Here is a 26,061-nt window from a genome sequence, read left to right as displayed (position 1 = left end):
TTAAACTAGTTAGTTCATAATTAGATAATATTTTTAAATACAAACGAAAGAACTAGAATTTTTATTTTGCAAAACTTTTGGAACTGGCCCAACTCAAGCGCCGCCCTCGTACTGGGCTTCTGGCAGTGGACGGCCCATCTCGTCACCTTTCTCTCAGCTGGACGTCCACGATGTCGCGCTGCTGCAGACTGCAGTGCTGCTGCTCCTCGGCGCGGGGACGTCGCGGTCACCCGGGGACTGGCTGGTGTTGCGCGTGCGCCCTGTCCTGCTGCTCCGGCGAGTCCCAGGCTACCACGGCCGTCCTAGGCAGGAAACATGTGGATCTTACACGTTTTAGGCCTTGTTTAGTTCCCAAAAATTTTTAAGATTTTCTATCACATTGAATCTTACGGCACATGTATAGAGCATTAAATATACATGAAAACAAAAACTATTTGCACAGTTCATCTGTAAACCGCGAGATGAATCTTTTGAGCCTAGTTACTCTATAATTGAACAATGTTTGTCAAATAAAAACGAAAGTGCTACAGTGTCCTTTTTCACAAGTTTTTGCGAACTGAACAAGGCCTTACCCTTCAAGAATCTTGATTCCGTACTCCTCCTTGGTAATTGGTAAAGCGCGGTAGATTGCATATTTACCTTGCAATTCTTCTTCACCAAGAAACACACGGCCACATCAGCTCAAGTTAAACAGTAGTACTCCTAAAACACGTCGGGCGTGTTTGTTTGTACCGGAACCCACCCTCCATGCCTACAAAGCGGAGCACGTTCTTCTTGTTCCCTAAGCCAAGAACGTGGGGGCTATAAAGGTAATTTGCCCGCGCATCTCCTTCCCCGGCGTTCGGAAACCCCCCTCGAGGCCTCTCGATTTGAAATTCCCCACCTCGAATCAAAACCGGAAAAAAAAATTAGGAGAGGAAAAAAAAAAGTAAGAGCTCTCGATCTACGGATCCCCTTCCCGGCTTCCCGTTCCCCTCCTCGTCCAAAACCCTAGGCCAGCTTAGCGGCGGAGCCCGCGCGCCCCCGCCCCCGGGACCATGGCCGAAGACCACTTCTCCTCCGCGCCGTCCGCGCCGTCGGCGGCGGCGACAGCTGCGGCCGCGGCCGCCGCGGCGGTCGGGTCCTCGGTGATCCCGATCGTAAACAAGCTGCAGGACATCTTCGCGCAGCTGGGGAGCAGCTCCACGATCGACTTGCCGCAGGTGGCCGTGGTCGGGAGCCAGAGCAGCGGCAAGTCCAGCGTCCTCGAGGCGCTCGTCGGCCGAGACTTCCTCCCGCGGGGCTCAGACATCTGCACGCGCCGCCCCCTCGTACTCCAGCTCGTGCACCAGCCGCGCCGGCCCGCCGACGCCGAGGCCGATGAGTGGGGCGAGTTCCTCCACCTCTCGGGGCGTCGCTTCTACGACTTCCGCGAAATTCGACGCGAGATCCAGGTCCCCGTCCCTTTGCCTCATTCCCTCGTGCGGTGATTGGGCCGGAATAAACAGTTGGTTTGGCTGTCCGTATACATTCAATGGATAATTATTATTGGTCGGGAGTTTAGTGTTAGTAATATAATATTGTGCTGTGGGTGCTCGCTAGGGTTGCAGATGACTGTTTAGGAATACTCCTGTTGGTTTGGAGGAATCATTCTTCGTGGTAGTTTCTGATGTGTTCATGGGTCAATACAGTTTGTTAGTACTATCTCAGTTCATGACATGCTTTTGGATTGTGAGGTTGGGCTCTGAGATTGGAACGATGGTAAATGCTGGGTCAGGTGGTGTCGTCACTGGTGTTCAGTGCTAGTGCTGACGTTATTTCGTTGCTGCTTCTTTTGCTGATGCTGTGGCTGTTACAGACTACAGAATGCCATTAATTTACTTGGTCAACTTCAGGTTGGCCCTTGCAGGTTTATTGTTCTTTAGACGACTTGATAAGTTGCTTGGATGTTGAAATTCTATATGGGCTATCACGTAGTTTCTTGTGAATACAGTGTTTTGATGATATCCCCAATACAATTTGTAATTGGGAACCAGCGTCCCAGTATTTGATAGAACAACATTATTATCTGTCTGAGTGTTTGGTGTTTTGTTTCACTTCAATTATGATGTTTTGTTTAGTTAATGTGGGCTTGAGTTGCGATCAGTGCTCAACAGACCATTGTTAAATGATTCTCTGCATCTATGCAGGCAGAAACAGACCGAGAGGCAGGTGGTAACAAAGGTGTATCGGATAGGCAGATACGATTGAAGATTTTTTCTCCAAATGTTCTTAACATTACTCTGGTTGATTTGCCTGGAATCACTAAGGTGCCAGTTGGTGATCAGCCAACTGATATTGAAGCCAGAATAAGGACTATGATAATGTCATACATCAGGCACAAGACATGTATCATCTTAGCTGTTTCGCCAGCAAATGCAGATTTAGCAAACTCTGATGCTCTTCAAATGGCTCGGGTTGCTGATCCTGATGGTATGTGTGCCATGCATAATCCATGTCCTGTCCACTAGAACATTTCAGTTCAGAATTGTTATCTTATAACGATGATTTATAATTCTTGTAGGTTCTCGAACAATCGGTGTTATCACAAAGGTTTGTTCATACGCCAATTTCTAAGCTACATTCTGGCCATCTATCTCTCCTGTGCCACTCATTGCAGTCTTGTCTGATGTTCGGTTTCTTCTAGTTGGACATAATGGACAGGGGCACTGATGCCCGGAACTTTCTGCTGGGAAATGTGATCCCCTTAAAACTTGGCTATGTTGGTGTCGTTAACCGCAGCCAGCAGGTACTGTATTCACTATCTTGGTTAAGGTTATTGGTTCGCACAAGTTTGTCGAACTGAAGGCTTCATCAGCATAACAGTTATAGTGTTTCCATCTTGTTGAGATAATTCATTTGTTTATTGTTCAAGGTTCATAGCTTGTATAATTGTAATTCAGGTCACTGTTTGTTGCATTGCTGCCTCTTGGCTGCTGATGTAGAGCAAATTCTATAGCTTTATTATTAAACTATCAGAGAACTCTGTATATTTGGTTAAATCAGATGAACAATCATTATACAAAATTCCAAATCCTGCTTTAATAATAAAATACGTGCATTTCTTTGGTTTGCAAAAGGTTTTTATTTAACCTAATCTATATCTTCTTTAATAATGCAGGATATCAACTCTGACCTCAGTATCAAGGATGCTCTGGCTCGTGAAGAAAAATTCTTTCGTACTCAGCCAGTATGTAGATCTAAACTTTTGTTTCTTTTCTTTTTCCATATTTCTTTTCCATAATAATGGAATTTGTTTTCTCCCCTTCTTAGGCATATCATGGTCTTGCTCAGTATTGTGGGATACCACAATTAGCAAAGAAGCTAAACCAGGTATGGTTGTGACTGAGATGTCCATTGCAATCCAGGTTATATATGTTATGATGTGAAACTAATCCATTTATACGGTTTCAGATTCTGGTCCAACATATAAAAACAGTTCTGCCGGGGCTTAAGTCACGCATAAGCAGCCAATTGACTGCTGTTGCTAAGGAGCTTGCTGTGTATGGTGATCCTGTTGATTCAAAGGTCTGTTTTGCATTAATTTTCTTTTGGTTGATAAAGCGATGAATTGTATAACCCGACTCTTTTTGTTTGATGCAGTTAAAGTCAGTCTGGTTCATCAATATTCTTATTCTTTTTGTTCCCTTTTGATGGCGTGTTTCATGGTTGCAGGCTGGTCAAGGTGCTAAGCTTTTGAACATACTAGCTAAATACTGTGAAGGTAAATACTGAACCATGGCACTTTTGCTAAGGAAACTATGTGTATGCCCCTATAATAGCTAGAATTGCCTATTACTTTCCTTTATATTTTTAAACATTAAATAACCTGTGTATACTGTAGCTTTCTCTTCAATGGTGGAAGGAAAAAATGAAGATATATCGACAATTGAACTTTCTGGTGGAGCGAGGATCCATTACATTTTCCAGTCTATCTTTGTCAAAAGTTTAGAGGTGTGTAACTGCACAGTGATTTACATTATATGTTGATAAGTGTTATCATGAGTCTATAAAATATATGTCTTCACAGGAGGTTGATCCTTGCGAGGATGTTACAGATGAAGATATCCGCATGGCTATTCAAAATGCAACTGGTCCTAGAAGTGCTCTGTTTGTACCAGAAGTAAGATGCACCTGCCTCTTATTGCGTGCATTATTGAGGCACATAGCAATTATTGTTGGAACATTTAGCTGACAAATCTTTGCTAACATTCATTTGAAGGTTCCATTTGAAGTCCTTGTACGTAGGCAGATCAGCAGATTGCTTGATCCAAGTCTTCAGTGTGCACAGTTCATATATGATGAACTTGTAAAGGTATATACTCTCTCCATTATTTTTTGGCCTTTCTCAAGCAGTCTGTCAGTCTTGGGAGTACAGAACTTACACAATCATTTCTTCACTTAATGTATCTAGATGGTGTGAAAATTCCCAATAATGGGCCTCACCAGCTCTAAATTGTTGGGAACTGAAATCTACAACATTATCTAACTTATTGCCATAATATTTCTGTTGCTATTTCTCATGCCTTCACTCTTTTGCTGTGTAGATGAGTCATCGCTGCCTTGCAACCGAGTTGCAGCAGTTTCCTATACTCCGCAGAAGCATGGATGAAGTCATTGGGAAGTTTTTGCGGGACGGACTTAAGCCAGCAGAAAGTATGATAGCACACATTATTGAGATGGAGGTACACATCCTTTTTCTTTGTGGTTCTTAAACTTATTATTTTCCTGATAGCTGTTTGACATCTGAACTTGCTTACCGATCCCTGATCCAAAGTTCCAAACCTACCAAACTAATCGTGAGCACATCAAATTTTGTGACTAATTTAAGAATTTAAGAATAGGGGCAAATCTGTGTGATTTCAGCTATTCTAATGTCCTGTCTGAATGACAGGGATTGGTGTAGGAACTTTTGGGATTTTGTTCAGTTTTGTGCTAAATCCTAGGAAGTTGGATCTTAAAACCTCCTTTTCAAATCGACTATAAGTTTATTTAGTCATCTGTATGATTGTTTGCTTGCATTGACCTTTCTTGTTTTCCTTATTCATTCATAGCAACAATGTTAATTGTGCAGGAAGATTACATAAACACATCACACCCAAATTTTATTGGTGGCAGCAAGGCTGTTGAGCAAGCACAGCAGCAAGTTAGGTCTGCCAAAATGTCGGCAGCGGTGAGAAAGGTATGTATGGTCATGTCTACTGTTATAACAAATAATTTTTTTATGGCAATGAATGTGACCTGATGGTCGAATGTGTCCTGGCTGGAATTTATTTACCTCACATTTTGGCATCTATGACTTCTCTCTAAACATTTTTGGAATGGTTCATGCAAATGAGGATAAGGATAGTCTCTTGTGCTTCAAATCATAATGGACATATATACTGATGTCTATGATTTTAACCTTTGGGATTTGTTTGGGCAATGGCTAAGCAAACTCTATTAGTAGGGCCATGCTAAAACTTGTGATGCTAGAACAGGAGGAGGAATTGGAATTATGACTACTTGCAGTTTCTTATTTAATGGGTAGGCCTACTGTTTATCTTTGGTATGCTTCCAGCAAGTTATTACTTGTATGAACATTTTGATCCTCTTAGTCTGCTATTACTTGTTTCACATGTAAGTCTGGCATTTTAGTTTGCGGGCACAATAGTTTTTCTCACATAGTTTTTAGGTTAATTCAGTCCACATCTTGCCGATTATACACAAGTATGAAGTATATGTAACAATATTGAATCACAGGATGGAGTGGATGCACAGGCTTCTGAGAAAACTCAAAAATCACGCGCAATATTGGGTAGAAGTGTAAATGGAGTAGTTACTGACCACATCCAGGTTTTTCTCATCACCATCTCTTAGTGATTGGATATCCATTTGGTGGAATTTTGGGCACTCATCATGACTTTACCCTTCCTCTGCTTTTCTGTTGTACATTGTTTACCAGGGGGTACGGCCTACTGCTGAGGCAGAGAGACCAGGATCTTCTGGTAAGACATTTTATTGCAAATGCAAGTGTAACAGTATATATCTAAACATTGCTGAGTTTTGTTGTGTTTTTTGTTATGATCCTTGTGCTTTTTTACCCATCTGATGTTTTTGAAACCATGTGTAAGTCCAATTACCTGATACTACTACTGTTTTTAAATATATGATGTTTATTAGGTAATAAGTTCAAAACTCATTAGCTTGCCCAAACTTTAAAATGGAGGGTGTATCTTTTATCGGCTTAGTGTTTATCAAACAATGTATTTCAGTCCAATTGTCTTGTCTTTTTTGGTAGTGTTTCTGAAGCCATGCATCTAAGTCCAATAAACTGATATTTTTAGGTAGTGGAAGCACATCTTTCTGGAATCAAATATTTACTTCCACTGAGGACAAAACACATGCTCCTGCAAGAGATAACACAGCAAACAAATCTTATGCTGTGCCTGCACCCAATCTGGAACATTCACTCTCCACGATACAGTTAAGAGAGGTGAGGTATCTTATCAATTTTCTCATTAATGTGATTCAGATGCAGTGAGTGTTTGACGGAGACCCTTGTTGAACAGCCACCAGTCGTCCTGAAGCCTTTGGAACACCAGTCTGACCAGGAGGTACTTGAAATAGCGATCACAAAGTTACTGTTGAAGTCATATTACAATATTGTCAGGAAAAATGTGGAGGACTTCATACCAAAAGCAATTATGCATTTCCTGGTATGTGATTCTTATCCAATTGTCCTTTGTGTGCGCATTCCATTTCTGTATGCAATCCTTGTGCTATTTTTAATGGCATGGTGGGCTTAGATGTCAGTGCTAAACTACTAATGAACATTGGATTTACCATTCTTTTGGCCTCAACTACTATTTTTCTGGATTGATCATGCAACCATTTATATCAAATCCTTTCTTCAATCAACTGGTTTCTTCATCAGTGCTAAAATTGCATTCTAGCGAGCAGATTTGCTCAAATAACTTCCAGCTTTCTTCAAGAAAGAAAGTTGAGGGATGGGTTCGTTGGACCGCTTGCCAGTCTTCTCTTTTATTGACTTGGCTTTATTTGTCTGCAGCGGTGTAGCTGAGCAGACTGTCTTGTAAATCTACGTCTTTTTCATTTCACTTATCTGTGACATTGATTCTGTTGCAGGTTAATCACACAAAAAGGGCGCTGCATAATTACCTTATAACGAAACTTTATAGGTGAGAATACTTATTTACTCTTGTTTAAAGCACACCCTGTTCCATGTAAGCAAAAGATACTTTATGCACTATTGATTTACAACTTTGCTCCAAACTCTTAAACATATTGCCCAATCCAGAGATGATCTTTTGGAAGACTTGCTCAAAGAACCTGATGAGGTAACCATAAAGAGGAAGCAGATACGTGAAAATCTGAAGGTTCTTCAACAAGCTTATAAAGTAAGTTTTCGCAGTTCTTTAGTTCCTCCATTTTCAGAAGTCGTGGCACCACTTGATCTCCACCAACACTAGCTTTTCACCTCACGTTTCTTCTGCACCATGCAGACTTTGGACGAGATACCACTAGACGCAGAGGCAGTAGAGAGGGGTGGATACTCCTCCCTGGATTCTGATGCGATTGGTCTACCAAGGGCCCATGGGCTTTCTTCATCCCTCCACGGATTCAATGATGGAAGCTCACCATATTCAACCCCGAAGCAGTCAAGGTCAAGGAGGTCAAATCATTCTGGCGAGCAGCCCCCTTTCAACCCTAATATGAGTGGCAATGGTTTTTGATGCCACCCTACACGACGGCCACCCAGATTGGTTATGGAACCAAGTGTGCAGCAAGCACACCTTATTCTGCTTCAAGTTTGTTGGCACCCATAGATAATTGTTATTTCTAGTTAAATTCTTTGTAGCGCTGCGCCGATGAAGCCTGACATGGTGCGAGTTTTGTCATTTCGCCTTTTGTACAGTATATATCTTTGCCCAGTCATTTCGTCTTGAAATGTTATCAAGTGATGGGTATAGTTTTGTTCGGACCCAGGGAAAGCAATGAAAAAGATCTGCTAGGTGTACTAGTGCCCAGCGTCTGAGTGACTATGTAACTACGGATTTGCCGTGCAAAATAGACATGGATGGTATGGTAGTGGCAAAAATCTGTGGCCTGAAATTGGTTTATTTTCTTGTTTTGATTTGATTTGATAGGCCTTCCATAATAATTGTGCAATGTAAATCAGCATTAAGGATCTGTGATTATTTTTGTTCCTCTCTCTGCTTTTTTTTCTATATTGCACGTACTGCTATAACTACCCCGTTTCGATTGCAGGACTAGTGCAAGAGCACCATAGATGATGATGACTTCAAATCTTAACCGAGGCATTAGGAGCATATCTTATGCTTGCAAAATTTAACTTAAAATAACTATCGTATAGCACAGCAAGATTGGTGTAGCGGCAAATGATAGTGCGGGCTTTTCATTAATGTACAGTGAAACATGACAAAGGTACAAATTACATCAAAGGGGCTGCAGAATTCGGGGTAAACGGCCTATCACCAACCTAGTAATAGCATATTTAACACCTTGCTGACTGAGATCTCTACCTTTTGTCTACTAACATAGTGCATCTTGGAGAGAGAAGCACACTCAACTCTAGCTAACCTGCATGCAAAAAAAAAGACCCTTTCATTCCGAGCTGACCCTTTTGGACGGATACATCTTGAGTGACTAGAAATATCTGATGAAAAGTTGAAGATTCATCACTAGAATAAAAGGGCCCAATCAGAAGAGTCATCTAACTATTGAAATATGCGCTTTTCTTTTTATTTTTTTTACTTCATACTACAGAATGGAAGTTGCTGATCTAATATAGAACTTCCTGTTCTGGCAAAACTTAGAGGGTCTAGCTGAGAAAGTTTCTGTAATTACCTTGTGTCAAGTTAATATATGCTAGTCACATATTGTCCACTTGACTGGTTTAGTGGGTGTAAAATTCCTCAGCAGCCATGAGCACTCATTCTGTACCTTTTCTGGATCAGTACTAATTACTGAAGATCCGCAAGGTGAGCGCCTGTGCCACCTCCTGCCTTCCAGTTACAGGTGGGTCAGTCTTTTGTTAATCTACTTAGCCTTCTTCTTTTTTGCTTTCTTCTTTTTCTTTTGACCAGCTTCTGATTCCCGTTTGAAGATCGCCAGGATTTCAATGCTGCATTAGCAAATTTCATTTAGTGCCATTAAAATTAGACAGTATACACATCATAAAATAGTTTGGTTCAGTATGAACCAATGGCAAAATTCTTTAAAAAAATTCAAAGAGTACAACACAAAGGAATGATCAACTTTACTACAGAAAATTCAAGTCCGTAATGACCCAAAACAGCTGCCAAGTAGGATTCATCGTAGTAATTTTGAAGTTGAAGCTAATTTTTGTTCTTGCAACACAACTCGGTGAAATGTATAATGATATTTGTTGCAGTAAAATATGCCTTGGTACATTCTAGTCAAGCAGCAGAAACAGTTACCTATCTGTGCCAGGGAAGAAGTTAAAAGCATGAGCATTCTCCAACTGCCAGGCCTTGCTGGATATCAAGCTTTTGCAGTCCTGCACAAGAAATGATTACAGATATCAGAACCATCACATGACTGAGTTCCAAAGGATAAAAGATTGGTGGCTGCTTAGATGTTGCATAAACAAATGAGGTTCTGGGTCTTAATGAAACTTCCGCACTCCGTACCTTCTTAAAACTTTCCCATCCACAGCTAATATATATGAGAGTCTCAGGCCACGTTTCGCTGCCCTCTTCAGTTGTTGTACTATCAACATGAACTGCTGCCTCCCTTGCCCGTAAGATCCATGGTCTCTTCTCATCCTTAACCTTTGCAAGCGAACTGAGTTCAGAAAATGAATCTATTATTAGTAATGTTACCACAAGAAGAAATTCAAAATCCAAGAGAGAGAAGAAAAACAGCACAGATGTTGTACCCTATTGCTGGAAATAAAAGCAATAAAGTACAGAAACAATACAATACTATTAGCTACACCTTTTAGCCTTGTATGCCTTGCGCTCAGACAAAGCAACTTTCTGTAAAGCGCTGATAACAGATGGGTGCAATCCTTTCCTGGGAGGATCCACAATAACGACACTAGACCCTTCAAGCCAGTGAACAGGTTCCTGGTGCCACGACACAGAATTACATATTCCAGTGAAAGCCAAAATATATAAGATATAACCACAGTAGAAATACAAAATTGATTGCTTACAACTGAAGCGTCAGTATTGTGCCAAGTGATGGTGCAACCCAGGTTCGCTGGAAGTCGGCTTGCTGATGTCTCGAAAGACATCTTTGACTGTTTGTTAATCTCAACACATTTCACTGACCTGGAAGTAGAATGATACTTTTTCATGAAAATAGCCAGATAGACAAGCATGCAACCTTAAGATAATATGCTGAAAGTAGGCATGTTGGATATGGACAGCACCAAGCCGCAGCATGAAGTCCACAATTTTTATTTTATTTTTTTTATAAATAACAGAGTCCTTCCCACAAATATTTCTTGGGAAAACTAAACTTAGTTTGTTTTGTGCTTACAGCTCAATCATAAAAAAGGGTGGCTTAGGGCCAAATCACATAGAACAGGACGGAGACTTGGGCTCTGGGCTTTGCCCTTTTCATCCCAGGCTTTTGAAAATCAAGTCTGGAAAAGGCTTAGCAAGGCCTACGATGTCAGTATTGGTATTGACTTACGCAGCAGTCTACAACTAATAATACATATAACACCTAACAATACATATAACACCATGTCAAATGTTGTCAAAAGATTTCAACTAAGAGACCATGTGGAAGCAAAAGCTCTTAGAATTAATGCATGCATTAAGACACTGCATCAGGCTGTAGATCTTTTAGTATGCAAATCCATTGCATCTGTCCTCACCAGCATATGTGAATAACATCTGTTCCTCTTAGCATGCATTTATCTGCTCACCTACATTTCCTTGAAGCAGCAACTGATAGGCCGATAACGCCAGCCCCAGAATACAAATCAACAACTGTTGAACCACGTGGTACATACTTGTTCAGCTTATGCAACAAAGAGTTAAATGACTGCAAAGAAACAAAGCACAGTGTGATAGCAAGAAAACGGTATGAGAAAATTTACATGAGATAGCAAACACTAATACACTATAGCTTCAAATACATTTGAGATCCTTGCTTAAGCACGCAACAAAACAGGTGGCGCATGAAGTTCTCAGGGGTATCAAGTAGCTTGCAGCCAATTGAATTGCCAAGAAAACTTTGTCATGAATTTTAGCACGGTATACTTGGTGAAATTGTACATGAGTAAGGACAATTTAAGTGCACATACCAGAGTATTAGCCTGGCCAAAGCTACAAGGATCCAGAGAAATATCAACTCCCCCATAACGTTCCCACAGGTCCCTCTCCCCCTTAAGATGTCTCCATTTATGCCCAAAAATTATCTGCAGAACCACACATTGTTATAAGGAAAGAAATAAAAACATGTTCCTTACAAGATAGTGTGGAGTTGGTTGCTCAAGTGATCTGGTAGCAAATCTTTGACCAAGGAAAACAGTTAAAAGTAGAGAAGGAACAACATGGTCATACACATACATTCTTCCTCCTATCAGAAATATAAGTCCATCTAGGTTTGTCCAAAGTTAAAATATTATAACTTTAACCATCAACATCTAAATTTTTATATAGATTGACAACACAAGTTTGACATTACTAAATACATTACGAAAAGTACTTTCATCATATATAACTCTTTTCATTTAAGATAGTACATCATGTGTAGAGAGAGATTGCTAGTCAGAGTTAAAACTGTTTGACTTAGGACAAACCTAGATGGACTTGTATTTCGGATTAGAGGAAGTACAGTTTGCATACATGTGAAGTAGAATGTAGTTAGGGTCTGTTTAGATCCCTTCAAAATTCCAAAAGTTTACAAAATTCTCCGTCACATCGAACCTTGCGGCACATGTCTGGAACATTAAATATCGATAAAAAGAATAACTATTTGCACAGTTTGTCTGTAAATCGCAAGACGAATCTTTTGAGCCTAGTTAGTCCATGATTGGACACTGTTTGGCAAATACAAACGAAAGTGTTACAGTGTCAAAATCCAAAAAGATTTTGGATCTAAACACACCCTTATCCTATATATGACAAAGAAAAGTGATATTGGTACACCTGCAACACCAGCCCCACCCCACTGCACCTTCACCTAAGGACATGAACCTACTCCTGCTTATATGAGGGGTAACAATGCCTGAATCTGTTCATCTGCTGACACATGCAGTGGTTACCACATGTCCATATGGATTATCGACTCAACTTCTGCAACCTGGTAATCGCTATGCCAGTGGTTCTAAAACAGAATCTCAGCATCACAGTATGTTTTATTGTCTTCCTTAGTTCCTTTGCACAAAACTACAACTATTTACAGTAGCTGACTAGCTGTAATGATAATGCCAAATGAGTTGTGTATTTTTTTACAAGAAACAATATAAGTATAGACATGGTTTACATCCACAAGAACTATGATATGGATATCTTACGTTGCTGGTTGATGTCTGAAAATTGGCCCATATAGAATGGATCAGATGAACACTACTTTTAGGCCCACCATTTCTCCACAAGTACTGTCACAAAAGGTACATTCACAATGGTTTAGTGATACAGCATCAGCGTGCAAAGCAGTGGAATGTGTTGGGACAAAGTTCCAATAGAAACATGAAAAGTACTCCATTGTTGCAGAACCTCAGTTTCCACAACTTACTTCTATCAATGAAATCAGCTTCTCTGCATTCTGGGAGCGCTCGTCTCTTGAGTTCCAAACCAATGAAATTTGAACTTTCCCTGCATGGCACTGAGATTTTCTATCACTTTCATCATGGGGATTGGCACATGAGCAGTTGAAGAATTAGGCTAACCTTGTTCGTATCTTTTATCAACTGGAATAGATGTGTTATATGTTGTCACAGCCATCTGAAAAACATGGCAAAACAAATAAATTCCATTGCAGCAGGGAAGAACTACACGCGAAAGGTATCTGCATGCTCTATTAGAAGATTCACATTCACACACTGTCAGGAGTACATGCTGGGCCTAGAAAAATATAAAGTTCCATTCAAATGGTTATGTGTTATTTTAAGAAAACTAACAATTACCTGAACATATCTGAGTTCACCAGTTCCAGCATCTTCATCAAATGGCTGAATACCTAGCTCAGTTATACCTGCAAATCCAATATATTAAGCTTCATTGGTCAGACTGAAGACAAAACTTTTGCACATCCATTGAAGCAAAGCACAAAGCAACAATAGTAACATACCTTGCCTTAGCAACTTAACAGCGGCATTAATGCTTGGGTGGTGAGCTGAAACATGGTGAAAGAAGAAACAAGGATTATAAAGTGCAGTTACAATACGGCCCTGTTTGGAACAAGGATTCATAAAAATGTAGTATACCAGAAGTGACATGAGTTCTGACAACTTCTTTACATAAATACTTCGAATGCATGATAAACTAACCTCTGCACTCTGGAATATCTATAACATCATGCGTCCCTTCCTGGTATAAACCAATCAATGGGTTCTCTGGTGTTCCACGAACAGCTAACTTTGCTCGGCACCGCCATTGGGACTGAAAACACATTTGTCACATTTGACAAGAAGCAAGTTGATCAGATAATATACAAATATGAGCATGGAAGATTAGACGAAATGTTCAGTTTCTAAATTATAGGTTCTATTTAGTACAGTAATGTACTAGTAGTAAACTATAAACTTCACAACGGCTAACCTAACCACGAAATTGAGGCAGAGTATAACAAAACGCCCAAAACGCATATGTAACTTTAAGGGAACTAGGACGGGATGCAACTGGAATTTTTAGAAGCTACACAATTAGATAGGGTACACGTACCAGCCTGCCCCTGCTGAAGGTGAAATCTCCGACCCCGTGCCCCTTGAAGAAATTCGCCACCTCCTGCAGCACCGGCGGCTTGTCGAGGTCCACCTCGTGCGTGCACCCTGAACACCTACGAATTGGGCGAACAGAAAATTAGCTCGATCACACGCAAGCAGGAGAACTCTCTCTGTGTGCGGGTGTCGGCGAAGCGCGAGACGCACTTCCCGAAATGGACGCAGTCGAGGCAGGTGGACGACGAAGCCGTTGCGGAGACAGTGGCGGGAGGCAAGGGTGTGGAGACGGCCGCTGGTTTAGGCGCTGCGGGCTCCAGGCGGGGCGGTGGTGGCGTCGTAGCAGGCGGAGGCGGAGGAATGCGGACGCGAGTGTAAGGTGGTGGAGGCGGCGGGCGGACGTGGGTGGTACGAGGAGGAGGCCGCGTCGGGGTCGGAGTCGTCAGGCGCGTGGTGGACGGCGTCGGCCAGGGAGGCAGCCCCGCTGGGGGAGGCATGGCTCGCCGGCGGTTGAGGTGGCCAAGCGGGAAGTGAAGAGAGGGAAAATGGGGCAAGGGGATAAGGAGGGGACAGAACGACAGAGCGGCCTCCGCCTCCGCTTGGATATTGGATCACAGACAGATATTTTTTCAATGGGCTGAGCCTGTATTGGGGGCCCAGGTCCACTCTTCTTTGGCGGGATACGGCCCAGCAACCCGGAGTCTTCGAGTCGGCGGCTCCGGCTCCCAAGTCCCAACATGAGCCATGAGCCCATGAGGTGACAGGACGCACTCCCCCACCACCAAACCGAGGAGGAAGACGACGCCCAGGAACCGGAGGAGCAGAGGAAGCTGGAGGAGGGCAAGCGCATCTAAAGCCGGATCGAAGCATGTAAGAGAGCTAATCTCATCCGCTGCTGCTCGTATGCGCACTCTGTGCCTGTTATTGACCCCTCGAATTGCTCTTTTGATGCTTTGCTCAAAATTTTGCTTGTGCCTTTTTTTTTCATCTGAGGAAAATAATTCTGACTTTGATTTGTGGGGCGACGGTTTCAGGAGGGCATCGATTAATCGTCCGCCGACGCCGAGCGCGGAGGAGGATCGGGACAAGGAGCCTTCTCTCGGAGAAATCATTAACATCAAGGTAATGACCAGTGCTGTTCCCCATCTCGCTGAAATCGACCGAGGAAACCCTCGATGGATGGTCTTCTTTTTACTCCTGGCTCGGGATTAGAGTTCTTGATGCTCACAAGCTGTAGTTCTTCAGCTTATGGTTGGTGGTCCTAGTGGGTAGCCTCAGTTAGATTTGGTTAGGGTTTGGCTGTAAGAGAGGAGAGGTTTTGATGTAGTTGAAACGAGTGGGGAAACTATTGGTGGTTCAATTCTGTTGGCTATTGCCGCTGCTGTTCCTTGGGTGCGGTAACAATGAGGTGGGTTTTGGTTTGTGAAGTTGGTAGAGAGTGGGGAGAAGGAGAAGCTAATGGAGCTCCTCCGCGAGCGGCTCGTCGAGTGCGGCTGGAGGGATGAGATGAAGGCACTCTGCAGGTTTGAACTTTTCTCTCATCGAACTCAAATATTATTCGTGCTGAGTGTATGTTTGCTATTAACAAATACATTTGTGGATTCATATAGTAATAAACACATGCATACCTTTGCATCCAGTGATGCTGAGCAAGCAGTTCACATTCCTAAGGTTCTGATGTTTGCATTTTAGCATAGGAATTGTTTGCACTTCTTGAGCATGCATAGTGCTTTTGCCCAACTTCTCAATGGTCCTCTCAATTCAACTGCCCTTGATGATTACAATTGAATGTATGTGAAAGGCACACATTAATCTGTCAAAACCCCAAACCTTTGTTCTATTTGCTCAAATGCAGCTAAGTTCTGAAGCATAAGAAGTAGTTTCATCAATTCCTCATGAAAATAACATGAAGGGGTTCTGTTGCTTCCTGATAAATTGGGAAATTTTGTAAAATCTTATGCAGCTCAAGTTCTCTCAAATTTTCTGGTAAATACGTAATTGCAATGCTTTTACTAGATGGCTACTGCAATTATTGCAACCCATGCAAGTGTGCAACATAACTATGCAGTTTTTAAAAATTTGTGCTTTCTTTTTCCTGCAATATATTCGTTCGGAACCTGTGTTGCAAAAACAGGTTCTGAATAACCCACTAAGCACTTGCACGTTAAAATCTTTGTACTGACAGGATTCAGCTGAAAGCAGGTTCTTATGCTTTATCCAAATTCTACGCTAAATGTTCATCACCCAATCAAATTTGATCTAATTCTGAAGTCTTAAAAATGCTAGGCATTGGAGATCATTTTGCAGTTTGTCACTTTAACTGTAGCTACCTCAAACTTTCTCGATATACCATTCTGAAATTTGTGCTACAATACACACTCCATAGGTTGAGAATAAAGATGGCGTGGTTTTAACTGGATAGTGTGTATCTTTCCCAATGCTCATCATTCTTTTCGATGCATCTCTCTTTTGTCCTTGTGTGTACTGTGTAGGGCCTATGCAAGGAAGAAAGGAAGAAATAATGTGACGGTAGATGACCTCATTCATGTTATTACTCCGAAGGGAAGAGGTAAGTGGTCTTTTTTTGCCCCTTGATTTCTTTTTCTGATTGCAACTGGAATTCTTTTCACAAATATCACTCTCTGTCAAAATATAATTCACTATGTGCCTTTGCATGATTCGTCTTTCTTTGCATACTATGAATAAACCTGGAGCTAAGCAAATGGACAATCCATGAGATATTATGATTGAAAGTTTCTCATCTTTTTTTTTCTTTTGCCCCATGAAATGCTCACTGTTGGGCAGTTTTACACTTCTACTTTCCTGGTTGAGAAAAAATGCTCATCTTTGTACTGGTCCCTCTTACACTGCTCACAATTTACTTCGCATGTGAAACAGCATCAGTGCCTGATTCGGTGAAGGCAGAACTCCTGCAACGAATCCGGTCCTTCCTTATGTCTACCACACTTCGGTAGTCATTTATCGCAACGGTTGGAGCTACATGTACCATTGTACGAACATTGGGAGGTTGATCTTGTTGGGGACCAAGGGTGCAGGAAAACAATGTGTAGGGCAATATTGTGAGCATGGAAAGAATCAGTGTGATCTTCATGACACTGCGACATGTTCCTCGTCAGACAGGCGGTTGGCACAATTTCAGGTGTACCAAATACACTTGCAATCCTTGAATACTGTATTGTTAAAGGAACCTTCCACCCTGTAATGCTGCATTGTGTTATAGTTGCTCAACTGATGCTTGATTTCACAATTAAAAAACAAAAAAACACAATCCGGATATGAATGATAAAACCCATGTGCATCATGTGAAACCTGAAACCCTGGCTGGGTTATCTTCAGTGGGGCCCAACGTGAACAGATTCCACTTTGTCATTGTGTTGTGATACCCGTGGGTTCTATAATATATGTCATTCGTTCGTTGGTTCGGTTGTCTGCGTTGGCATGTTTGATCCAATGGGTTCGCTGCTCTGCCTCCATCATGTGAATCTGTGTCTAAACATCACTTCCAGTCAGGCTTGCATGTTCAGAAACAAAAGGATTGAGGAGTTCTTGGGCTCTTGGCCATCCTTGTGGTTATCTCTGAAACACTATTTGGGACAGAACTGAAACGGCGATCAGTTAGCCTGTCCTTGTCATAAGCTCGATCAGCGGTACAAAAACCACGAACCCTGCATGATTCATGACACAGGTGCCAAATAAAAAAATATTTTCATTTTTTGAGGAGGAAACAAAAAGGTCCACTTGGAATAGAATAGAGCAATGAACAACACATTTGTCTGGCGTCAATCATGCAAGTGCCAAGAGGACATCTCAGATCAATAACATTGTAGGAACTGTAGAAAGGTATTATCCTACATGCCACATGCCTTAGCTCAGCTGGCTGTTGACATCTGAAAAGTATATATATTTATATATCCATAAAGATTCGATAAGATATATGCACAGGTAAGGACCATTCGCTGCCCTCACAATTGATTAACATGGTGTGCACAGCATTTAACGAGTACTGCTATATTATCCACTTGATTACTAAGGATATGCATATATAGTACTCTTCAGCGTCCCAATCCGGTAAATACAGCTCAGGGCAGGAGGGCACTTGAGCCCCACTGTCAAACAGCACATTGCCTAGAGCTCATCTTCTGCCCCCTCTCACTCTCATCTAAGGTCAGGCTATGAACAAAGCTCGGCAGGCAACAGCGTCCAGTATACCATGCCTTCTCCTTCCTGCTCTTGTCGACTGCCGTCGGCGTCGGTACAGTGCTGCAAGCGGAGCTGGATGTGGATTCAGACACCGGCTTCCCATCTGCGACAACAGATTGCAACTGCTGCTGCTCGTCGGTGCTTTCTTCAGGGCCGTCTTGCATTGCCTCCTGCAGGAGCTCAGCTAGCTTCCTCCGTCCAGTTGGAGAAGGCTCTGGTGATTTGGAGCTGTGCGTGTCTGGTTGAAAGATGTTGCTCATCACCGTCTGTGCTCTGGGCTGGTAGATGGGTGTGCTGCCACGAGATGGTGTGAAATCTGCATAAGAGCACAACTTATGATTATACAGCAACTGAAGCAAATCACGTGTGCTGATGGAGATATCTAATTGATCTACTATTAAACTTGGGTGCATCAGAACTCCCCTTAGAATGTCAAAGTCCATAAATGAATGTATTATGTTTCCAGGATATTGCTAGAGTGATTGATAGAGGACCACATGGGATAGGTTATGAAGCTAAAGGTGGGGGTCCATGCCCATAACTGTTAGACACCGAGGAGTATGATAGCGTCCAAAGACAAAATCAAAGGCATCGACTTTTTGTTTCAATAGGCAACCGAAGTATAAATTAGGTCCCTTAGATTCTAGAGACAAATAAAGCTGTATCATCAAGGAAACTAGCACAGCACATGCATTTTGTGCGTAACAAGTGGAACAATCCACATTGCACATGCTGCTGGTATAATAATAGGAGAACCTAAAAAAGGGAATGGCACGATAAACTGGTGCCAAAGTAATCTCAGTATTCAGAACCAGGATATAACAAGCTATCTCTAAAACTAGATTGGAACTTCTTTAAACATTTATATAGTAAATAAACATGTGTAAAGGTTCGACTACCTCCATTCACGCTGTAAAAGTCATCCTCGCAGTCAGAATCTAACCAAGCTCGAGACTCGAAGAACACTTCATCCTTGCTACCTGCAATTAAGTTCCATAAGTTATTCATGAAAATAATAATCTTTGTATACATGTTTGATGAATTTCAGCCAAGAGATCAATCAAATAAGCGAAGGGGGAAAAAGAAACACTGAACAATCTTATAGGTAGTCTGTAATTCATCAAGAGGTAGCAATTGACTTTTGGACAAACAAACATTAAAGCACACCGATTCCAGCTAAGCTATTCAAGAGACTATGAAGTAGGCTTTTGATTTTAGGCAACAAAGATCATGTGTCATTTCAAAATTTAGGATTTATTAAGCAATTTCACAGGGGAAAAAAAATGCACCCTGACTCCTAAGGAACTTAACCAAACATCGAAGTAAAAGACCTACAGTCAATAGAGCAATCCACTTTGTGTAGAACAGAATCCTCAGTTATAAAGTGTTCGACTTTCAAGAACAAAACTTAGTAACAACTAAAAACTCCCTTTTCCCATTACAAGAACCCAAAATCAGTCAGCTTCAGTAATCGTTTTCGTTCAAGATCATCCACCCCTACAAAAAGCGGTTAATGCAATGATAACACCACACTTCGCTGTCAAATCCTGAAATCAAGAGCCCAATAAATGAATAAACAAACCCAAAAGTTCCCTTTCACATAAAGAATTGACTGCTCATCTGTTCTTTACCTCCAAAGATCTTCAAGAAACTACAGTAAATAAATCATTCTAAGAAGATAAAGATCGGAACATCACTTCAGAAAAGGAGCCAAAAAAAGGCGAACATCCATCACGCATACCAGAATCCGGGCTCTTGGGGTTAAACTCTGCCCGCTGCTGCTCAGCGTCGACCTTGGACTTGAGATCACCAAAGCCATCACCAACCGGAGCAACGCCGCCGCCGCCGCCCTTCCCGTTGGCTGTCTTCGCCTTGGTGGGCGAGTCAAGAAACTGCTTCTTGGGGTACTCCGGGTCCTTGTGAACCGAAGCGCAAGTACCCATCTCCACTTTTTCTCCCCTTTCAAGACGCGGCAAGAAGCATGTCCGTGCGAGCGCGCACACGGGGCAGGCTACTCCTAGCAAGAGATCCTTCGGGAGAAAGAATCAAGAAAGGGAGCACGAGGATCAAGGATCAACGTGGGGGAACAAAAGGTGAAGACACGGATGCTCCTGGGGGAGACGACGGAGGGGAGAGGTCGATGGGAGGGGGAAGGGAAGGAGTGGGCGTCTTTACTGGGAACAGTGCGGCGACGCCGGGGCGGCCATGCCCCCTCTTTTTGAGAAAAGAAACGGGCGTGGGAAAAAGACCTGGGGAGTCTTAATTCTGAAACTGCCGAGCACGGCGCCCTAATCAATGAAATAACTATTGGTAGCTCACAGTATCTCTCTTTTTTCTTGCACTGCACAATAGTACATCAAGCAAAACTTTGTTACATGGACCATTGGACGGAGCATTTTTCTAACACATTTCCTATATCTCAATTCTCAGATGCCTGACTTTAGAATGTGAACATGTGAGATTGAAATTGAAGAAGCACCCAAGATAGAAGATGAACAACAATCCTCTGATCTTAATTTAATGGTCCAAGCACCCAAGATAGAAGATGAACAACAACCCTCTGATCTTAATTTAATGGTCCCTGATACGTTGCCTAAAAGAACTTAGAAAACAAGCGTCTGTGCTTTAGCAATTATCTTGAGTGCTTATATAGTTTGTTGATCATGTATAACTAATAAACCTAGCTAACATAGTTCGTTGACCGTCTATCTCTATCTCCATCCTTTATCTATATTTATATCTATATTTGTATATATTTATTTCTGCCTATTTTTACCTATATCTATATCTATACTTAATATTAAAAAATCAAATTAATTCTTCAATCTTTTTTTTATTTTGCAAAAGAATGTTGTGCTAGAGTAGCATGATTGAGATCCGATGAACTCAATCTTTCTTATGCCTATTTAAGTTAGAGCAACATGTAAAAGAACGGTCTGAGTCAGATTCCAAAACAAATTGGAATACTAAGTGTTTAATTATATGTTGAGTTTTAATTTCTGTTTTTATATAAGGTGATATTGAACATCATAGCATATTTTTAAAAAATACATTATGAATGTTGCCATCATAATGTTTCATACAATTTTATATTTCTAGTATTAATTTTTTACCGGATGGTGTAGCCTGTCAAAATAATAATTAAAAGTTATGATGTAGTTTTTTATATAAATTACAAATATTAAAATTAAAATTGAACTTGAATGTAGAGAAACAAAAAGGACAAATATTGTTTAAGTGATAGATTGGATTTGTCGAGTGGGTAGACTGAACAAAGCGTTAGTTCATGGAGTTATATAAAGGCACTCACAATGCAGACTCTATCATAGAGTCTAAAATTATTTATTACCTCGGACAATGTGGACTTAGAGTCTAAATAAGACTTGGAGTCTTATTTTTTCTACCTCTTTCTTCAATAAATATGTTGCCACATCAGTAAAATACCATAAATAGTATGTAATTAATTGTCTTGGACTCTATGATAGAGTCTTGCATTGTGAGTGCCCTAAATAGATGACAAACTTAGATAGTAATCTGGAGTTTTTCTTTATTAGTTTTATTATTATGTTTAGTGTCTATTGGATCACATCCTTTATGCAGTCATCCCCTCTAACAAATGGAGTGGCATTTTTTTTAGAGATAAAAAAATGCTTCGCCTCTCAACCACCACTGTGCATAGTTCCCAACTTTTGCATACAACTCTGAGACATCATATATACTCAAAACATATCACAATCAGGAACATATCCAAGAGAGCACCTATAACATGACAAAAATAAAATAAAAAAAGATCTTGCAACATCCAACGTTGAAAAATATTGGAAACGATCGCCAGTATATATACAGTCAAAGCATTTCACGTTTCTACGAAAGGAAAAAGAACTTTGTGCAAGATGCCAACAATAATTGCACGTAGAAATTGTTTGCAGTCACGTCTTGTCCCTCAGCCACCATACCGCCCGGACCATGCAGTGACTAGGTGTCCTTGTTACCACGTCCATAAACAATTTCTTGCAGTGAGTTTGAAGTGTCCGATTAATCCTTTGATTCTATCTATCTAACCTTTTTTTATACTACATAGAGTAGTAATAAAAGTGTAGTAGTGGTTAGCATGTGACATAACCATCGCCCCTTGTCAAATTACGAAACAGCTGGTAGATAATATGTAGAAAATTAAAAACAAGAGGGGAGCAGCTGGGTAGATAATTAATTTGGAGAAAAATGAAAAACAAGAGAGGAGCAGTTCATTTAGGTGATACACCGAGAAAGCGAAGTTTGCAATTTTCCTCGTCACGGTGTGGCCGGCGGGCGTTCTCTCTGTCCTACTAAGCGAAACGGTGACAGGGCGAGGATTAGACCTTGACGCTTTGGAACGTAACCACGTCCCCAAGTGCGACGTCCACCCAGACACTGACTTTGTTGGCGAGATGTGCGTGATTTTTGGGCATGGGCCACGGGTTTCTTCAGTAAGCAACGTCCATTTTATTTCCATATGCTCAAATAAGTCAGACCCCGATTGGCAGAAACATATGTGTGTATTTTTCAAAGCTGAGTATTTGTAGCTCTAAAAAGTCATATGGACCTAGAGCTGAAGGTATTTACATGACTCATTTAGTTTATTTAAATCAAATATAAATATTTCAATTATTTTTATTTGGTCTACGAGCTATATGTATATCCCATAGTTAACGCTGCATATCGCTCTCATGCGTGTCGTGCCCTCATGGGAGGTGCTGACTGCTGATTTGCTGAAGGATACAAGGGCGAGATTGTGACCAGTAGTACTTGCGTACTGTTGAATAGTATACTTGTTTAATTCTCTTCTTTTATCAAAACTTTTGCTATTTTAGCTTATCTTTTAGTAAAATGGATCCAAACAATATGGATAGAAAAAGAGCAAAACTTGGCATTTTGGACCTAACTTAGCAAAAACATCATGAGAGCGTGTGATGTGTCTGCATGGCTAAAGTTTTGTCATGCATTTAAACTCCAAGATGTAAAAGTTTGAAAGGGCAAAAGTTTTAAGGTAAAAGATTAGGGCCAAACGTTTTGTCATTCCAAAAGCATTTAAACACCTCCCTTTCATGTGAGTTTTATTTGTATTTAATATGTTGTTATATAAGTATTTTTTGATATGGCCACGTTTTTAAGAAGTGATGAAACTCTTTTGGTACGATTATCAACTTTATACGAATCATTAAATTAAATATCTATAAAACTATAGAATAAAATTATACATTAAGTTGGACGTTTTATCTAAGTTTTATTTTAATTTACAAAGCAATGCCATAAAACTCTCTATGCATGACCTAGCAATATGCATGGTGGATGGAAGAGATAAAAATCAATATTGTCAACTCACCGTCCTACACGATACGGTGGAGAGTTAAGGTTACTGATAAAGTATGCCCTGCGCGGCGGGTAAACTATGGGAGGCCAATCTAATTCGGGGACATTGATGCATGACTCGTCTGTGTACAAAAAGTTAGGGGGGGGGGGGGGGGGGGGGGTGGGTTATGAATTTTTCCTGGGTGCGTGGAGTGGAGTGGAGCTAACAAAATATACCGCAATCTCAATCATAGAGCTGTCCATATGTCGAACAGTATTAGCACCAATAAAATTCAGAAGAGTAGTCAATAATATCCTCTTATATATGTGTAACCTTTTGTCAAGTGTTAATTAGAGGCCCGACACTCGCTATTGGCCGGTGACAGACACTGGCTGCTGATGAGCACCTTTTGTCTCCATCTCCCACACTTGGAATGTGAAGGACAAAATTAAATAATGGAACCAACGTGAAGGAGGAAAATCAAGGGTGACACGGAAAAGGGTCCTCCAGCTGCAATTATTTTTTTCTTTGACATATGCGAATTCCTCCCTGTGTAGGAAAAAGCGGAAAGGAATAATACAAACTCGTCCCGGACGGATGCTAGCTAACAAACAGGCGTGCCATTTTTCTCTCTATATTCAATTCCATCTCTAAACTTTAGTCTCTGTCATATTAGATGCTTGACATTAATTTGAAATATTAAATATAAACTAATTAGATTTAATAGATTCATCCCGTAAATTAATCTTCATTTGTGCAATTAGTTTTATATAATTAGTTTATGTTTAGTCCTCTTAGTTAGCATCCGAACGTTTGATGTGACACGGATTGAACTTTAGTCACTAGATCTAAACACTTCAATTCTTAGTAATGACTCGTGCAGTCTCCATTATTACTGAGGCCAGAAAATTATACTAGAACTAATTCTAATGCTATACATGAATCGCATGCATGTAATCGTGTCAGCTAGCTCAGCATGAAGAATGATAACCAATAATCATGTTTTTTTCCACACAGAAACAAATTATAGAGGACACACGTACGTCAAAGAGTGCGGCATCAGATGGATCAACGAGGACGTCGACGTGCTGACGTGGCGTAAACATATCGATCAGAGATGGCAACTGATTGGATGCATGCATTGTGCGTCGTCCACGGCGGTTACAAAGCAACACAAGGGTCGGCATATAGCCATACCGTATGGCCTGCCACTTGCATGGCCTGGTTAGCCGTTTAGGCCGATATGATGCGACGGGGCAGTGTGTGTTTTAGAACCATGGAAAACGACCTCTTTCGTTTCGTTCGTCCATATCCTCTCTGCTGTAGGTCTTGTTTAGTTCGCAAAAATATTTGCAAAAAAAAAAATCATATTTTCGTCATATAGAATTTTACGGCACATGTATGTAGCATTAAATATAGATAAAAATAATAACTAATTATACAGTTTGTTTGTAATTTGCGAGACGAATCTTTCGTGACTAGTTAGTTTATAATTGAATAATATTTGTTAAAGACAAACGAAAATACTATAGTGTTCATTTTGTAAAAACTTTTAAACTAAACAAGGCCATAGTGTATTCTGCGTCAGGCATGGATGCACCATGCACACACATCATGCGTAGCCCTGTGAAGACCAAATGACCAATCGTCCTCTCGAGCACTGCATCTGCAATGCATGAGTGATGGTGAATAACAACCTGGGCGTCAGGGAAGAGAACGGGCTGAGCGACCCCCTTTCGGCCAAGAAAAATATCCTACTCACGTCCCCAGTTGACAGCAGTGACTAGCTGAGTTTCTTTAAGTGCAGAAGGTACAATCTAGGGGATGTTTAGTTGGATTGTTAAAATTTAATAGGTTATGTAGTATTTTTGTTTTATTTGACAATTAGTATTCAATCATACACTAATTAGGTTCAACAGATTCTTATCGCAAATTACTCTCTATTCATATTTTTAGTTTCGTAAATAGTCTATATTTAGTACTTTAAGCATGTATCCAAATATTCGATGTGACGCACGATAAATTTTACTGCCCGTAACCAAACATGCCCAATTGGTTGTGTGTTGGCCGTCGCCACTCCCGTTCGGAAACAATCCGATTGACTGTGAACCTTGAGCGTTAGCTAAAATTTGACTTATATGAAATTGTTATGAGATAAAAACATTATTCATTCGTTAAAAAATATTGTTAAAGTAGTGTTGCAGAATAGGGCCAAGCAATATGTGTATAGGCAGTTGTAGCAAGGGCTCTAATTAACAAGCACTTTGTTATGATAGGGAATAAATAATGAAGAGCACCCATATTTATACCACCAAATTAGTATTATCACTAGATATATTATAGAATATAAATTATTACAATGTTATTACTATTCTTTATAAAATTAGCGAAATTTAACATAGTTTAATTTAGAATGACATACTAACACTAGCAGTTGATTTGTTTTGGGACACAGAGAGCATAAACCCTATGTTATTCTAGGATAATTTAATAAAATACTCCATAATTGATTATTTTTGTTCATGTATGCAAGAGAAAGTAGGCAGGGTAGACAAAGACAAGTGAGAAGATAGAGAGAGAAAGGGAAGAGGATAATTTATACTCT

General features: G+C 40.8%; 4 protein-coding genes across 6 annotated transcripts; 2 read left to right on the top strand and 2 right to left on the bottom strand.

Annotated features, from left to right (window-relative positions):
* Positions 837-8,133, top strand: LOC8079795 (dynamin-related protein 3B). Its single transcript, XM_002458951.2, has 20 exons — positions 837-1,433; positions 2,169-2,451; positions 2,543-2,571; positions 2,666-2,767; positions 3,140-3,208; positions 3,292-3,351; positions 3,433-3,546; positions 3,694-3,742; positions 3,863-3,972; positions 4,049-4,141; positions 4,241-4,333; positions 4,566-4,703; positions 5,093-5,200; positions 5,761-5,853; positions 5,963-6,005; positions 6,345-6,493; positions 6,570-6,716; positions 7,147-7,199; positions 7,319-7,418; positions 7,524-8,133. Exons 1-20 carry the CDS (start codon positions 1,038-1,040, stop codon positions 7,752-7,754), a joined length of 2,460 nt encoding a protein of 819 aa, XP_002458996.1. The 5' UTR covers positions 837-1,037; the 3' UTR covers positions 7,755-8,133.
* On the bottom strand, positions 8,406-14,471 carry LOC8059367 (uncharacterized RNA methyltransferase pc1998). Of its 3 annotated transcripts, none has more exons than XR_002450871.1 (16): positions 14,117-14,471; positions 13,911-14,025; positions 13,517-13,628; positions 13,318-13,362; positions 13,154-13,221; positions 12,917-12,971; positions 12,763-12,842; positions 12,542-12,625; positions 11,327-11,440; positions 10,946-11,064; positions 10,223-10,340; positions 10,003-10,133; positions 9,696-9,849; positions 9,483-9,562; positions 8,890-9,166; positions 8,406-8,698 (listed from the first exon to the last, which is right to left on the bottom strand). XR_002450871.1 is itself a non-coding variant. In XM_021455587.1 (15 exons), the coding sequence occupies exons 1-15, from the start codon at positions 14,401-14,403 to the stop codon at positions 9,082-9,084; spliced, it is 1,647 nt and encodes a 548-aa protein (XP_021311262.1). In that variant the 5' UTR covers positions 14,404-14,471; the 3' UTR covers positions 8,406-9,081. The 3 variants fall into 3 exon arrangements, 1 of the variants encoding a protein (XP_021311262.1); XR_002450870.1 differs by having other exon boundaries at positions 8,406-8,622; XM_021455587.1 differs by having other exon boundaries at positions 8,406-9,166.
* LOC8079794 (transcription and mRNA export factor SUS1) lies at positions 14,617-17,235 on the top strand. Its single transcript, XM_002458950.2, has 5 exons — positions 14,617-14,776; positions 14,941-15,028; positions 15,335-15,429; positions 16,399-16,475; positions 16,805-17,235. Coding segments are annotated over exons 1-5 (339 nt in total). The 5' UTR covers positions 14,617-14,774; the 3' UTR covers positions 16,882-17,235.
* On the bottom strand, positions 17,749-20,398 carry LOC8059366 (uncharacterized protein At3g27210). Its single transcript, XM_002456801.2, has 3 exons — positions 19,869-20,398; positions 19,027-19,107; positions 17,749-18,443 (listed from the first exon to the last, which is right to left on the bottom strand). The coding sequence occupies exons 1-3, from the start codon at positions 20,068-20,070 to the stop codon at positions 18,037-18,039; spliced, it is 690 nt and encodes a 229-aa protein (XP_002456846.1). The 5' UTR covers positions 20,071-20,398; the 3' UTR covers positions 17,749-18,036.

This window comes from Sorghum bicolor, chromosome 3, assembly GCF_000003195.3.
Source record: "Sorghum bicolor cultivar BTx623 chromosome 3, Sorghum_bicolor_NCBIv3, whole genome shotgun sequence".
Lineage (NCBI taxonomy): Eukaryota > Viridiplantae > Streptophyta > Magnoliopsida > Poales > Poaceae > Sorghum > Sorghum bicolor.
This window is presented reverse-complemented; position numbering and strand designations above follow the sequence as displayed.